Source organism: Clytia hemisphaerica, unplaced genomic scaffold, assembly GCF_902728285.1.
Source record: "Clytia hemisphaerica strain Z4C2 unplaced genomic scaffold, Clytia hemisphaerica genome assembly, whole genome shotgun sequence".
Taxonomy (NCBI): Eukaryota; Metazoa; Cnidaria; class Hydrozoa; order Leptothecata; family Clytiidae; genus Clytia; species Clytia hemisphaerica.
The window spans coordinates 244,652-261,541 of NW_027104621.1; the positions used below are offsets into that span (position 1 = coordinate 244,652).

Consider the following 16,890-nt stretch of genomic DNA (forward strand, 5'->3'; position numbering starts at 1 on the left):
TCAGTGGGATTGCGAAAAGTTAGCATGATATTTTGAGGTTTTGTTTACTTGATTATTTTCAGCAAGGACAAAAATTGGAGTATTATTTTCCACCGAGGACGATATTTTGGCCATTTGTTTCAGTGGAAAGGGGTTCCAGTGGGTCTGTGAGAAGGGGGTGTAAAGTGAGACTTTTTATTTCTATTTTGATATTTTTCAAAGAAAGTCATTGCATGCAGAGAATTCTTTCTGACTCGAACCGCATTTTTAAGTTGAAATCACTGCTCATTAAAAGCAAAAGAGATTTCCCCTCCCTATTTGCATTTACTCTTGTCTCCCGAATAGACGGGGGAGGGGGGGGGTCCGAATAAGCAGGGGGGGTATGAAAATTTTCTAAATTCTAATAAGCGGGGGGGGGTGGAATAAGAGACGGGGATAATTTGAATACAGATTTTTTTAAATTGATATCAATTTCAACAACAAAAAAAGAAACTTTAACAAATGAACACGTAAAATAAGAACCAATACTGACAAAAAGGATAATTTTAACTAGTTTAAGGTCTATCTACACTGTAATAAAATATTGAATTATTCGAATTTTATTAGCGGGGGGGGGGGGGTCTTAATAAGAGAGGGGGGTTGGATTTTTTTTCTTCTTAACAATTAGCGGGGGGGACGGCTATTCGGGAGACATACTCTATACCATCGGTAGAGCGATATATCAGTCAAAATAGAGACAAATTTATTTTCCGATACTCGGAGTTTCGTGCCGTTTCAGGCAGTCTTCAGTCAGATTTTTAAAAAAAATACAAAAACGGCCATAAGCCAGACAATGTCATCCAATACATCCACGCCAAATCAAATCATCCTCCAAACATCATTCGGCAATTACCAAAAACCATTAAAAACCGACTTTCTGAACATTCGTCAGAAGACATATTTAACAGCGCAAAACCGGTGTAGGAGAGAGCTCTCAGAGACTCGGGTTATGACATAAATCTGACATACAATCCCCCAGTCCAACAAACGCAAAACCGTAACCGTAACCTTAAGCGCAAAATAATCTGGTTCAATTCATCATACAGCAAATCAGTATCCACCAAAATCGGACATCGTTTCCTGAAACTCCTCGACAAACATTTTCCCAAACAATATAAATTCCACAAGATGTTCAACACAGTAAAAGTGAGCTATAGAAAAATCTCTCATCGATAGCCACAACAAACGTATCCTCAAGCTGTTCAACCAAGATGTTCCTACCTGCAGCTGTATCGTGAAAAACCAATGCCTGCTGAATGGTGAATGGCTCGCCGAAAACACAATTTATGAAGCCACGATATCGATCGATGACGATACTAATGACGATACCGTTCCAATGAAGTACATCGGTCTCGCTGAAACTACATTCAAAAAACGGTTCAGCAACCACAAGAAGTCGTTTAATCACGAGCGGTATGAAAACGAAACAGAACTTTTCAAACAATTTTGAAAAATCAAACATCAAGTGGAAAATCGTTAGACGAACTGGTGGATTCCAACGAGGCTCGATGAAATGCAATCTTTGCTTCAATGAGAAGCTTGAAATCGCCACAAAATTCGTTGACATCATGAACTCAAAATCTGAACTGATATCAAAATGTAGACATGTCAACAAGCACACCCTCGCCTTAGTTGACAACAAAGACTGAAATGACGTCAATTTTGACAAATGAAGACACCATACTGTATAATTTTTTTTTTTTTTTGGACCAAGAGATATACATTAGAATAAATATAGACTGGAGTCGTTTATAACGCGTGTAATACTAATAATACCAATACTACTAATAATACGGGATTTAGTTTGTATAAACGACTGGAAGAATCCGGTGTTCCAGCCTTATAGATACAGGGGCTAGCTACGCAGAAACTTGCGTAGCGAGAAAACAATTTATCAAGCAACAACAAACTCTCAAAACGAAATCAACTCAAATGAAAAACTTTCAATACACAAATCCACACATATTCTTTTTTCCCCAGAATTATTTTGAGCAGGAAAAAATTATAATTGCAATATTGACACTTTTCTTTTGTTTGGAGTTAGTGCACAAAGGTTTCTAAACGACTAAAATTGTTCCATTCATTACTTTTTGCTTTATTTCTACTATGTATAAATTAGTTGTCTAGCTTGCTAGACTAGAATAAATATAAATATTATAAGGCTAAATTAGTTAAGAGGCAAACAAATCAAGGAATCATATCATATCAAACCACCTATCATAAGGATAGTGGCATAACCTTGCGGTCACGCCGGGCGTGAAATAAGGGGTTAACGAGAATGCAAAAGTATGAAAAAAAATATTGTATAACATACTGTATAATTGAAGATTGACATTGCGAATGTCGTTTTTGTAATTTTTTTAAAATCTGACTAAAGACTGCCTGAAACGGCGCGAAACTCCGAGTATTGAAAAATAAATTTGTCTCTATTCTTGACTGATAGTTCCTTCATTTCATATTCACGGATAAAGTCTAATTCACAGCCCCGCTGGATCCCTTAACCGAATACCCGTCGAAAAAAGCATTGTTGTCATTGGAAGTAGAGACTATCAGCTCAACGAGAAAGGGGTGTCGCATGATAAGCAGGATTAGAAAGCAATAACGTTTCATTGTTAATCAAAATATTAAACTCGTGGCATAGGCACACTGGTGAAAGGATTGAGATACAAGATTTCTTTCAAAACTTATTTAGTATTACGGAATCCAAATTTTGTATTGGAAATAGAACATTATATTTACATCGGAATCTCGGAGGAGATTTCATTCTTAAATTTGCAGAATTACATCGGAATCTCGGAGGAGATTTTTTCTTAAGTTTGCGGAATTTCGGCGAAATGGCTCAAAACAAAAGAAAAATCGGTATGTAGTGAAACTAAAAGGTTTTGACCCTGAATTTCGGAAAACTATTTGGAATTTCTAATATCACCCTTGTACGCCAACCGTGCTACCCGCCCCCCAACCGCCCAGTATCAAGTTGTCTGTAAACAGACCCAGTATCTACAGCTAATTTCAAAACTGTTTGCCGTATAGGGTCTGTTGTCATTGTCTTTTCTAATTTGAGACCACTGTGATGGAGTGTTGGCGAGAGAGGGGAGATGATAAGAGAAGTATTGCTATTTATAAATCATACTTCATTGCAGAGGTACGGGAATTTTTTCATCAAAGAGACAATGCGCACAAAGTGTACTAACGAAACGATAAACGTGAGATATTGAGCAGAACATGTGCTTACTTTGTTGTGCAGCGTGTGACCATCCTTTAGTGCGCGAAAACCACGTGTTGAAATGGAATAACAATTCTTTCTCGTCTTCATTAACGTTTTTACGGTAACGAATTTTCAGCTGGAAGAAAAAGCGAAAGAAAAAACTTTTATTCTGAATGGTGAAGTAAAAAGAAACCGAATCTTAGTATGTTTGTTTTTCCGAGACGGAGACGGTAAGGGTCTAATTTGTTTAGATCCTGACTGATTGAGGAGGACGGTAAATCAGCACTTTTTACCGTCGTCGATTCTTCGGGTCATTGCGGTTATTCCAAATTGCTTCAGTCACTTCACCGTCCTCAAAAGTGCAAATACATAAACTCGCTCATTACTTTTCGACCGTCGTCTCACAGACAGACACGTGTCATTTGATTACTTAACTAGCCCTCTAAATTAGACCCAATGTTGTTTTTATTGGACACCTTTTTCTTTTGTATGTTATGTTTTCACCCATCCCTTTAGAGTTTCCGCGTGGTGGGCAGAAAACGATTAAAAATGCCTTTAAATGTTCTTAACTTGTTCTTAATATTTTAGTCATCGAAGCCTTATATTCTCATATAGTTTGTTCTTATAAAAAACGTGTCAACAGGGCTCACGCCATGAAATTGAAACTCTAAGGGGCCTGGTAAGTGGTTATTAAAGAATTGTTCTCACCCATTGAACATACCAGGAAGCACCACGCCCACTCTGGTCACTGGTCAAAGTCACCTTACTAATTTTCCCCAAAAATGGTGAATCAATAACAAATTTGTCAACCCTAAAACAAAAATATAAAAAATGATATCCGCCTATTCTTAACATACAGTAATTCATTCCAACCCAGCTGGCACACAACGTCGTTTCAACGTTTTTCTAATATTCACAACGTCCATATAACGTTAGATGAACGTTGAAACAACGTTGTGTGACAGCTGGGAATATAGGGGTATCAGGTAGGATTTTAATGAAGGGCCTGAAAAAGAAGTGTCGAACAGGGGTCCGAGTGAGATCAAGGTACCAGCGATAAAGGCCTATTTAGTGAGACAGGGGTTTCACAGAGGTCAGCAAAGTAAACGTCCCTATTACCCAATTTTTTTTGAAAATAGTAAAAGGAAAAAGTCCTGAAAGTCCATGAATACTATTAAAAGGTCCTGAGATTTCAACATGTGTAAATGGTATCAAAAACTATTATTCCTCGACTTTTTTTAAGCTTTTCCACTTCACTTTTTGTTCCCCCGTTGCACACGACTCGAACATTTTCTTTAAAAAATACCTAAAAATGGAATATTCTTAGGTTAAGTTGCCAAGTTTTACCATAGTAATATTGTTTGCATATTCTTAATTTTTAGCCTTATTCATCATGAATATTCTTTAAAAAACGCATTTGGGTGAGAAGCTAGACAATGTTATTGTCTGTTACACAGTGATAGTAAAGGCGGAAAAATATGGCGGTATGGCGTTATGGCAGTATACGGAAAAAAATCGGCGGAGAGTTTCCAAGATAACTGGCCGGCTCTACTGGCTGTAAACTCTTTTCGGCCAAAAAGCACGTTTGCGAATTTTCTTTCGGCATTGGGCATATTTCTTAGATAGTGATTTATCTTAGACTATAGAATAGTCTAGTAAAAAGCGAAAGGGTATTACCCTCCTTGTTCAAAAGGGTCTCCATTTGTGAGGCTTTTGGCAAGCGGAGCATTTGTAATGGAACCCTCGCTCCCATCAACAGTCAATGTGATGTTGGAATCTGTATCATTGTGTCGACGTGTTCCTGTCTTTACTTCCACACTATACTGGACTCTATGCGAACCACCTTGAAGATGAGAAAGAGTAGAGAATCAGGAAGGACTCCTTTAGGGGGATTGTAGGGGTTGAAATACCATTTTCCCGTCAAAATCTTTGCTGAGTCCCGAAAATTGAAAAAAATAATAACACCGTCACACCGGTTTGTAGAGGTTAAATACCGGCATAATGACTAAAAATAAGGCTAAATACCATTTTCCCGTCACAGACAGAGGTCTGAGTGAAATAAGGGTGCCGTCAGCGGTAAAGGCCTATTTAGTGAGGCAGGTATGTAAAGAGTTATCAATTAAAAAGGGGTCTTAATGCTATAAGGGTGTCAGTGAGGTGTATGCAGTGACGTAGACATGACAGTGTAGACATGCCAGCATGAGATGTTCATTTTGCGTGAGACAAAAATTTCGAAGCAAAATCTGAAATCTTAGCCCGGTTTCTTCGATTTTTCGAAATCGGAAATGGGGAATTTTTTCCAAAAAATCGGAAATCGGGGTTAAACTTTTCTAAAATCCAAAATGCGTGAGCCGTGAGAAATCAAACTGTTCAGAAATTGCGTGAGCCAATGTGGAAATGTGTGAGTGTTGGCACCTCTGAGTGAGATAGGGGGCTTTAGAGAGATAGATAAGTAAGGCTATCACTTCAGTATCATAGTAAAATAGGGATTCAAATAAAATTTATTTTTCTTTCAATTTTTAAATTTCTTGGAGGGTTTTTTGCAGACCTATCTACTTGGAAACTCTGATAGGGGTGGGGTAGGGGTTCGGCAGTTATTGGAATGCAAAACGAATAAAATAAAATACTACATACCTTCTTCCATTTCTTTTCAAGTAAAATATTCTTTTCTTCAAACCTTTTCTCAAATCTCTCCACAAATTTATAACTTTATGAATGAATATCGCGTCTGCACTGTGGATGTATTCTAAAAGATTGTTTGGGAGTTCCCATTTCTCTTCAGCCGCCTCTGGATCGAGTTCAAATCTGTCAGTAGGGGCTGGAGGTTGTTCGTTGATGGGCTGGACCTCATCAGCATGTTCTTCTGCAGGTTCCTGAGGAGCTGCAGGGATATTATCTCCATTACCATTTCTAGGAAAGAGATTTTGAAACATTATTTTACCCTTTATAATCACTGAATGAAATAAAGGATTTTTGATTTTTTAAAACTTTATCGAGTAAAATAATGCCTTCAATATGTTGGGGCAACACTACCCTTCATAGTCACTGAATGTAATGAAGGTAGTTAATCTGCTAAGCTTAGATGATTTTGGATTCATAAAGGAATGTTTGGAATTTTAAGTATTCTACTTACTCTGCGTCCATCTTTATCAGCGCGAATTGGCGAAAGAGGCTTTGAGCAATGACTTGCAGACTGAAGGCGAGAAAAGGGCGTAATCCAGTATTGGATCGGGCGGAGATTTTATGAAATGAAAACAAAAACTATCAATACTATCTCAGGGTACAAACTTTCATCATACTCAAAGTGTGTTATTGCTTTGTTTGGAAATGTGTACTATACGTTTTTTTATAAGAACATCCAAAATTGTTGAAGCCTTAGGATGTTTTAACTATTTGAGCTTTAAGCCTAAGAATGTTCTTAACATGTTCTTAATATTTTGGCCATCGAATCCTTATGTTCTTATATAGTTTGTTCTTATAAAAAAACGAGAACTGAAAAATCAAAACAGAAGTGGAGTTTAAAATAATCAGTTTTAATATAGACATATGATAGTAAGACTATCATTCATATGTCTATGGTTTTAACAGATTTGTTAAAAAAATTGGATTTGATTTAAAAATGTCTTTGCCTATAAGTAGTCAGAAAATCTGCCGTATACTATCTTCGCTTTTTGATTTGAATGATGGCGCTGCGACTCTTTTCCCCATCAGACAGTCAGAAGGTGTCCGAACAATTCCCCCTTGGTGAATTCCCCCCTTCCCGGTGAATTCCCCCCGGAAAATTCCCGCCCGGTGAATTCCCCCCTGGTAAATTTCCCACCCATATATTTTCATATGTGTTTTTAAGTTTCGAAATCATGGAGTGTAACCCGGGGGGGGGTACTAGGGTTGGCGAATGAGAGGTATGTGTGGACGGGACCTCCGAAAGCCGACTGATTTTTGTTGAAAAGGTGACCCTTTTTTTTTTCGATTTTTGAAAAAAGTCATACCTTTAGAGAGACTTTATTACAATTTTTTCTCTGGAAATCAAAAAAATTCCTAAAAATCCTGAATTTTCCGACCCTTAGAAGATTAATTTAAAACTTTTAATCGAAACAAAGCTCTAATTTTAGGATCAAGGATTTTTACACGATAGTCTACAAAGTTTTGATAATCACAACGCCCATTTTTTTGATGATTTGATTCTGAGAAAAGAACTGAAAGATTTTTACATGATAGTCGTCTACACAGATTTTTATAAGATAGATAGTAAAATCGCATATTTCAAATTACATGATCTTTTAGTTCACCAGGGGGGAATTCACCGGGTGGGAATTTCCGGGGGGAATGCACCAGGGGGGATTTACTGGGGGGAATTCACCAGGGGGAATTGTCCGGGAATCATTCAGAATTAGTAAAGGCAAATAGTAGTTGAGCTCCAGCTCCTGGACTATTGCATACCGTACTTATCAAAGCTTTTTCATTCAAAGTTTTAATGTTATATCTCCTTGGAATACTGGAAATATGAGTGGATTTTATCACACATACCTTCACAACTTCACAAACATGTTTAAAAATGAAAATTCTCCCTCACTCGAAATAAAAGAAGACATGTGTTGAAAGATTGCTTTGATTTTTTTCAGACCATTGTATTCACTACACATTTCCTTTAAAAAAAATTCTACAAGACAAAGCAGAATATTGTACCAAGAAACTTGATTGCAGAAGATTGTATAAAAGAACGAAACTGTGAAACTGAAACATTCGATTGAAGTAGTTTACAGTAACATGACCCGGGGGGACCAAGATGTGTGTATATCTGACATAAATGATATCAATTTTTGGTAATTTTTGACAATTCTCAGGGTGGAAATTAGAAAATATTTCCGACTTTTAGTCATTTTGGCAACTTTTCAGGGTTAAAAATAAGAAAAGTTTTTCGATTTTTCTTTTTGACAGGATCCCGAATTTACCAAATATTCATATCTGAAGTCATATCTGACAGGGTCCTATTTTAAAAACTTCAGCGTCTGTGCCGCCCACCCCCGGAAGGTGATTGTTAAAAAAAACTGAGGCGGATTGGAGAGGGGAGTTTGAAGAACACCTTTATGTCACAGACCCGCTGGGATCCCAGCCCCACTGGAGAATTTGGCAAATATTTCGTCCACGGTAGGAAATTACCTGGGAATTTCAGCCCTACTGGGAAATTGACTTTGATTTCATCCCCATCTGAAAATCATATTTAAAAACTGCACTCCAAAATCATCCCCACTGGAGTTTTTAACCTTGGAACAATACAATTTGTACCCTCATTTGAATTTCGATAGGAATTTTTATCCCTACCGGGGCTGTGAGACAGGGGTGTTTTATCTCCTAGGAGGCTCCTAGGAGACCTATAGTCCAAAAGATTGAAAGATTTTCCAAAAAAGCTACATTATTCATTGATTGTACGTTTGGCCTAGTACCTAGCCAAGGGGGATTTCACGATTGCTCTCTGCAGTGGGAATTCAAAAGCATGGGGCAAATTCTCTTTACATAAAAGAAGTCAACAAAAGATAACACAAACATCGCAACCAAACCAAACCAGCCTATACTAGTTCACATTAATTATTTTCGAAAATAAACTATTTCTACCTTAACGACACTTAAGAAGGCTTTGGTTTTTATAAGAACAAAATCGAATGCATTTGTTTATCTATTATGGCCTAAAAGCAGGATTTTAAAAACTTATTTGACGCGCGATCAAATAAACCAATCTTACTTTTCGTTTCCCTCTCTCTGTGAATCTTTAGAATCCTATCAACTGACAACTCTGATTGAAAATATATCAAAAAGAATAAAACTCATTCAATTATTTCAACACTGACAAACCATTCATTCACCCCCTTCTCACAGACACGTGAGATTTTTATTATTAAAAATTAGAGAATTAGAAATCTCTCAACAATTCAACCCCACTGGGATATTGAATTATAGTTTTCATTTTTCATGAATGGAAAGAAATTGTATTCCAAAACTATCTTGCTGGATTTTGTAAGCTGGGAACAGTAGAATTTCTATCCCCATTCATATTTTGATAGAAGTATTCATCCCTATTGTGGGAAAAAGTTCCACCGGGCTGTGAGGCAGAAGCGTAATAATTAGATTTTAATATGAACTTAAACCCGACTTTTTATTTTACCGAGAAAGGGGTGTAACTAGACGATCCTATCGTCTACACAACATCACTAAAAAAAGGGAATAGTTTAGGAGAGGCGTGATAAATTTGGGTGGAGTAAACAGTTTTGTTCCAAAACTCTACCGCCACTTTTTTCCCGTAAACCGCCCTGACGCCCTAACTCTTTCCCGCGTTTACTGACCTCTAAGCGGACGATAGCATCGTCTAGGGTGTAACTCACAACCTTTTCAAATCCCATCTCACTCTCGCTGCTCAAAATTCGTTGGGCACATAGGCAGGGGTTTCAAATAATGTTTCGCATCGAGACACATGAAATATTGTGAAATATTGCTTGATTGGTAAAAATTTCTGGAAAAACTTTATAATACCTTTGAAAGGGCCTTGAAACATCTATCCGCAGACACGTGTTTCGTCCTTCCCAGGACTCATCAGTGTGGCTCGGGTAAGCAAGTCACCAGAGTGCTCAAAAAGTGTTGAGCTTCGCATTATCGCTTGTGGTGAACGGAGAAACAGAGCTTGCTCCTCAACAGAGTCTATAAAGTGCTCAAAGAGCCGAAGTTTTGAGCGTAATATCTTTGAAACATAAGAAACTTGTAAAAAAATGTTCTTAAATCATTGTTTTGTTTGGCATTAAAAAAAAACAAGGGGGTAGCAACGAGATGACCTTGCAGTTATGTACCATTCAAAAAACCACAAATCATTCTCTCAAATCAAAATTGCTCAAATATTTTAGGAGAACTAACGTGCCCAGTGGTAAAGATCGATTTGCTAGAGGATAGAATAAAGTAAAACACGGCCAAATTTGGAGGTTCTTGAATCACTGTTAAAAAACGGTCAAAATCTCAAAATACATTTTTGGTTTTAAATCTCGCTGGAAAGACTCACTTTTGAATTCTTTTTGACAGAACCACCTACAGGTCAGCAGAAATCTGAATGGGAATCATCTATCAAAGAAGTGTATGAAAAATCAGTTCATTGGAGAAGAAATCTCTTCCAACTACCAAAAGGAAAATGTAGTAAAGAGAGAGAAGACCAGACTTATCAGCTCATAGAACTCCACCTATGAGAAACGTGGCATTGAAATGTGCAATGATCTTACCAAACTTGCTTCTCCAGTGCACAAGCTATAAATCAAGTACAAAACAGAACGAAGAGAGGCTCAAAAGGAGACTGCTAAAATGGAAAGAGCGAAGAGTGGACGAGCTCCACATTACAGCGAAGATTGCTCGAAAACCAACACAGCCGATAAATTCCAATTGTATCAGAAACTTTCATCAAACTGATGATCAAGGGAGATACTTACTGTCCGAAAATGAAAATTTTGGTGTGGTTCCCCTCGAAACAGAAACATTCAAAATATTGAACGGTAAATACCCTGAAGAAAGCCTACTGTTTAACGAAATGCTTCTTCAAGGACCAATCAAAAACGTAAATCCAGTAATTTTTGAATCAATTGACGCTGCTATGAACACAAAAGGAACGCCGGGACCATCGTTATACTCGATGCAGACGAATGGCGAAGAATGATTGGTAGTAGAATAGATGGTTCTGCTAAGTCGATCTTCGAAAATAAATTTCAACCCTGACGAAAAATCATTGTTCCACTCATGGCCTGTCGACTGATTCCTCTTTCAAAGAATGTCTGTCCAGGTGTCTGTCCAATCGGTATTGGAGAGCTTTTGAGAAGAATAAGCGGCGATGTCAGCATTAAGAAACGATGGCCTGTGCTGGAAATCTTCAACTGTGCAAAGGACAAAAAATAGCAATAGACAGTGCCAAAGAGATGTTTGAAGTGGACGAGACGCAAGGATTCGATGCCTTCAATTCGATCAATAAAAAAGTGGTGATGCATAACCTAAACATCTTTTGTCCACAATTTTCAAGAGTCGTACAAAACTGCTATGCCAAACTAGCATTATTTGTTACTGGTGGCACAGAACTGACATTGAAAGAAGGAACAGCGCAGAGCGATCGTACATCCAAGGCAACATACTCGCTAGCGATTTTGCCATTTCTAGAAGGAGCGGGTAGCACAGCTAAGAATATCGCGTTTGCTGATGACCTCACTGGTCTTGGCTCTATCCAAGCGTTAGAAGATTGGTGGAATACCATCGTTTAATATGGTCCAAAGATTGATTACTTCCCAATCCTTCGAAACGTGTTATTATATGTAACAAAAAGTTTGAAGAGAAAGCAAAAGCTACCTTCAGTCGATTTGGTATCAAGGTATTAATAGGAAACAAACATCCTGATGCTTGTATTGGCGATAAAAAGTTCACATCAGCTTTTATCAAATCAAAAATCGACTGATGGATTTCTGGAGTTAAATCACTGAGCAAAATTGCCAGGATGCCACACACCTACATCACGAGGACCGTCCATGTGACAAGTGAATATTTTGTTAAACATGAAGAAGCCATCAGAGCATTACTCATACCAGCTCTACTCAATGGTTACATATGTAACGGTCGTGAAAGAAAACTTTTCTCACTTCTGCCCCGTCTCGGGTGGTCTTGGAATGACTACCGTGAGATTGGGTAACTTGCATCAGTGGAGGCTAACATGCATAGCCCTCAATTGAAAGACCTGGCTGGTCATCAAAGTACAACTACACAGCTCCGCTCGCAGCTCTACTCTACCATTTTTGTTTTGATTTAATTTTGTATTTTAATGACTAGCCAGGTCATTCATTTTAGGGGTATGCATGTTAGCCTCCACTGATGTTGCAAGTTACCCAATCTCACGGTATCCCAACAAAAAGATACGATCAAGAGTTCCATTTCTTACACGCAGTCACGCATGAGATGGTACAGATGGTTAAAGAACAAATCAACCTAGGGAACGTCCACATAGTACGTGCGCAGGAAGGGGAGAGGGGAGAGGTCAAAGGAAAATGTACGTACGCAGAGAAAATTTTTTCATGGCTCTTTTTTTGGTTGTTTTTTTTTTCGACTTTTATGCTTCTTATACGCATCAAAGGAAAAGAAAAAGTTTTTTAATAAACATCGAGTTTCATGTACGAAATGAGGGTCCAAACCAAACGATTTGAATTCGAAATTTTCTTCAACCGAGGGGGGGGGGTAGTAAATGAAAAAATACGTACTTACCAGGGTTCATGACCAGGGGGATAGCCATTTGCGTACGCTTGCGTAAGGGGAAGGGGGTACTCGATTTTTGACATTTCAGTGCGTACGTACTAAGTGGCCCCTATTCAAAGCAAAGAACAAAGCGATTGGAAAGATAAAACATAAGCTCAACATTTTGCAAATCAAAGGTGAAGACTTCTATTTGGAAAAAACAAGCGTTTTGGGATAGTCTTGATCTGAGCCCTATCTGTGTGGGCCTAGTGCATCACACCTGGAGTGTGTCCGAAATAATCTTTTGACGCGAGAGGATCGAATGCGAGAATAGATATATTCAAACTGAATGAAGAAAGAAAAACGAAAAATTCATAAAAATTTGACAAAACAAAATTTGATCCTAGCTAGAGAAAATATGACTAATTGACTTATTAACGGAATGATTAAACTGAGATAAATATGAGAAAAATGATTTTCAAACTAACAGAGAATTCTAACTTAACTTTAAAATGTGTAAAATAGAAAAATTCCAAAAAGAAAGAGACAAATGAGGCCAAACAGAGAAGACCAGAGGCCAGACAATAACCTAACCTAAACCTATGAAAAAATACAAATGAAAACGGTAGAAAAACTCACAAGCTGGCCACGAGTGAGATGTTGTGTAAGATACTGACCAGAAATGTTGTCGTGAATACTATAGGCGAGTAATCACTACAACAAGAAACTGGATATAAGATATTTTGCCAAAACAAAACGATAAATTTCCACTGAATTTCTTTAGAGAGTCAACTCATGTCAAAAACAACCTTCTCCCATCCCCCATCAAAACAAAATTAGAATAAATTCAGAAGTCACAAGCGTGAAAGAATTAGTATGGCATAAAATAATTGCCTAATGATTAAAATTAATTATCCTAGTATAAAGAAAACGTAGAGAAAATGTCATTTGGGAATATGTTATATACAAACAAAGGAAATTAATATACGAAGGAGTGTCAAATTAAAAAGCTGATGGAAATTTTATATTGTCTGTTATAAGAACAGTTCGTTTGTTCAGAAAGCTGATGGAAGAGACGCATAGAGATGTCAGAATTGAACCAGGAGCTAACAAAATTGACCGGCGAGAAGTTTCAACACGCGATTGTTAATATAACGGATGAAGCTAGAGTTGACATCACTGCTCGTGGGGTCTCTGGGTGACTTGACCAATGGCGTTTTTTGACGTAAGGGCTTTTAACCGAATTGCCAAAACGTTCACGAACTGAAATCTTGTCGCAGCACATCGACGAAATGAAAACGAGAAGAAACGATCATACTCACAGTGCATAAACCTTTGGTTTTCAGCTGTCTTGGTGGTATGTCGAAAGAATGTTGTGTATTCTCTTTGACGGATTGGCATGCAAACTTGCGGAGAAAAGAGGATGGAATTTCAGTCTAAAAGTAAATTAGATCTGTAAAAGACTAAACTTTAGTCTATTGAGTGGGGCTCAACGACTCTATTCATAAAAATACTTCAACGATTTGAAAATTTTACGGAGGAATGCAACCTTTCCCGCGCTTGTTATGTGAATGAATAAGTTATTGGCCCAGCGCGCAGCGCAATGGGCTATGAAAACACAACTGGTCGAAAAGATTTGACTTTGTCGGGGCCTACTTTAATGGGATAAATTTTCGCGGGGATTAATTTTCGCGGATTTCGCGGATTTGGGTGTCATCCGCGAAAATAAGTCCCATTGGAAATTTGAAAAAGGCCCATCCGCGAAATATTTCTAAACAAAACTCAAAATATGTCAAATAAATACTATTTGAATGGTTACTTGCATCAAAGAGGCGCAAACAATGTGTATTTCAACAACCAATATGCATGATTTGACAGTAAAAGTCACAAAATCGAGAAAATAATGCCCCCAATAGTGCCATCCGCGAAAATTAATCCCCGCGAAATCTTAAAATTTCGCGGATGATGATCTCAACCGCGAAATTTAATCCCGCGAAAATTTATCCCATTAAAGTATGTGTGCAATTATATCAATCGACGATTCCAGGCTAAAATCGAACTTTCTATTGTGCACATGCGTAAGAAAAAACCACATATAATTAATACCTCCAACTTATTGTATGGCCAAATATTTCTTTCTTAATTAGTAGAAAAATATTAAATCTTTATTACTCGCCCGACCCGAGGATATACATTGAAAAAATTCGCTCCTGTTGTATGGCGATTCTGCAATGGAAAAAGAAATTTCAGAGTATCGGCCATCAAAGTACTCTGTACCAAAGTCTATCTCACGTTTATTGCGTGACAGCCTACAATAGGCTGTTGTTTATCGCTTCGTAGTATACTCTGTACGCATCGTCTGTTTGATAAAAAATTTTTGCGAAGCGAATTTATGAGCGAAGCAGTTTTGCTATATTGTGCACGTACCTTTAACTTCTATCCCAAGCGAAAATTTGCTATAAAATTTGCTATATAAATCACATCTTCAAACCGATGATTTTATCAAAATGACCTTGAATGGTTTGGCTTAAAGCCACGAAAACTTTCTCGGTTTGGTAGCTAGGACTGCGAAAAATGCCGTTTTAAAATGGTGTACCCTAGCAGTGAACAGCAACAAAATTACCGGAAGCCGAAACACGGACTTAGAATCTGAAGTGGATCAAATTGACGCGCGGGCGGCACGCATTTAAGCAATCTAAGCAATCTAAGCAGTGGTTCTTCGGTTTTAAACGTTTATTTTGCTGTTAAATGGAAAAAAAAATTAGTTTGAACGGTGACAGAAAGGATCTTCATCATCCCTTGACTTTTACAGCAAGTATCAAGTATCAAATAAGGTCAATCAATGAGAGGTTTTGGCAAGTCGCGCGGGCGTTTGGAGTGCTCTTTTAGTGAACGAAACTTACCTTGCAAAACCAATTGGATATTCTATGATAAAGAAGTACGGAGGTAATCAAATTTGTCGAATTTGTCAAGAAATAAATGAAAACTGCCCAAGAACCAACAAGCCATCTTTGTACATTTTTGTTTTTGTTTTATTTTTATGTTTTGATGATTTCGACAGACGATTCGTGATTCGAATAAAAATGTTCGATCGTTCGATTTTATTAATAAGGCACCATTTACACTAGAGTAACTAGAAGGAAAAAAGAGCGATGCGGGCGGCGGGGGTGATGTACCGCCGTGGATTATGCATGTGGTGTGTTTGGGGCATTAAGGCTCTTACGACCCTGTCTCTATAGCGGCTTTATTAGAGGGATTTTTAGAGTGTCTCTTTATTGCGAAGCGAATTTATGAGCGAAGCAGTTTTGCTATATTGTGCACGTACCTTCATCTTCTATCCCAAGCGAAAATTTGCTATAAAATTTGCTATATAAATCACATCTTCAAACCGATGATTTTATCAAAATGACCTTGAATGGTTTGGCTTGAAGCCACGAAAACTTTCTCGGTTTGGTAGCTAGGACTGCGAAAAATACTGTTTTAAAATGGTGTACCCTAACAGTGAACAGCAACAAAATTACCGGAAGCCGAAACACGGACTTAGAATCTGAAGTTGATCAAATTGCCGCGCAGGAGGCGGCACGCATCTAAGCAATCTAAGCAGTGGTTCTTCGTCGGTTTTAAATGTTTATTTTGCTGTTAAATGGAAAAAAATTAGTTTGAATGTTGACAGAAAGGATCTTCATCATCCCTTGACTTTTAACAGCAATTATCAAGTTTCAAATAAGGTCAATCAATGAGAAGTTTTTGCAAGTCGCGGGCGGGCGGGAGGAGTGCTCTTTTACTTTAGTGAACGAAACTTACTTTGCAAAACCAAGTAGATATTCTATGATAAAAAAGTACGGAGGTAATGAAATTTGTCGAATTTGTCAAGAAATAAATCAAAACTGCCCAAGAACCAACAAGCCATCTTTGTACATTTTTGTTTTTGTTTTATTTTTATGTTTCGATGATTTCGACAGACGATTCGTGATTCGAATAAAAATGTTCGATCGTTCGACGAATTAGCCTCCGTCTCAGAACGCGGTCAGAAAATTTAGCGGATAATTTCACAGCGAAAATGCATCCAGTGAAATGTGAGTAATATATCATGAATCAAGTCGACTAACATAATTATACACATAATACGTGTTACAAGTTCTGCCTACGGATTCTCAAGCTCGGCTATAATAAAACTATTACATGTTAGTAGCAGACCCGACTGTCCAATATTATGTAGCAGGTTGAAACATGAGTTTCTGCTGGAAAGATACAGTTTGTTTTCAAGTTAAATCTTCAAAATAAAACAAACTGTGTGGGTTTCTTTACTTCCAAACAACCTACCAATAGTTTTGGAACACTCCATAATAAAGGAAGATGGCTCTTCTTGTGGATTGGCTCTCTGATACCCCATATAAACACGATGTGACATGAAGGTGAATTCTTGGTTTTTG

At 37.7% G+C, this 16,890-nt stretch overlaps 1 protein-coding gene across 1 annotated transcript in view; it reads right to left on the bottom strand.

Annotated features, from left to right (window-relative positions):
• Window positions 1-5,950, bottom strand: part of LOC136824689 (protein-glutamine gamma-glutamyltransferase 4-like) — a 34,814-nt gene extending 28,864 nt beyond the window's left edge. The window contains exons 1-4 of the mRNA XM_067080674.1: window positions 5,858-5,950; window positions 4,901-5,066; window positions 3,932-4,034; window positions 3,251-3,359 (exon numbers count right to left, since the gene is read on the bottom strand). Of these exons, the coding sequence (XP_066936775.1) occupies window positions 3,251-3,359; window positions 3,932-4,034; window positions 4,901-5,066; window positions 5,858-5,867 (388 nt within the window). The 5' untranslated portion in view covers window positions 5,868-5,950. The remainder of the gene's footprint in view (window positions 1-3,250; window positions 3,360-3,931; window positions 4,035-4,900; window positions 5,067-5,857) is intronic.
• Window positions 5,951-16,890: the final 10,940 nt, after the last annotated feature.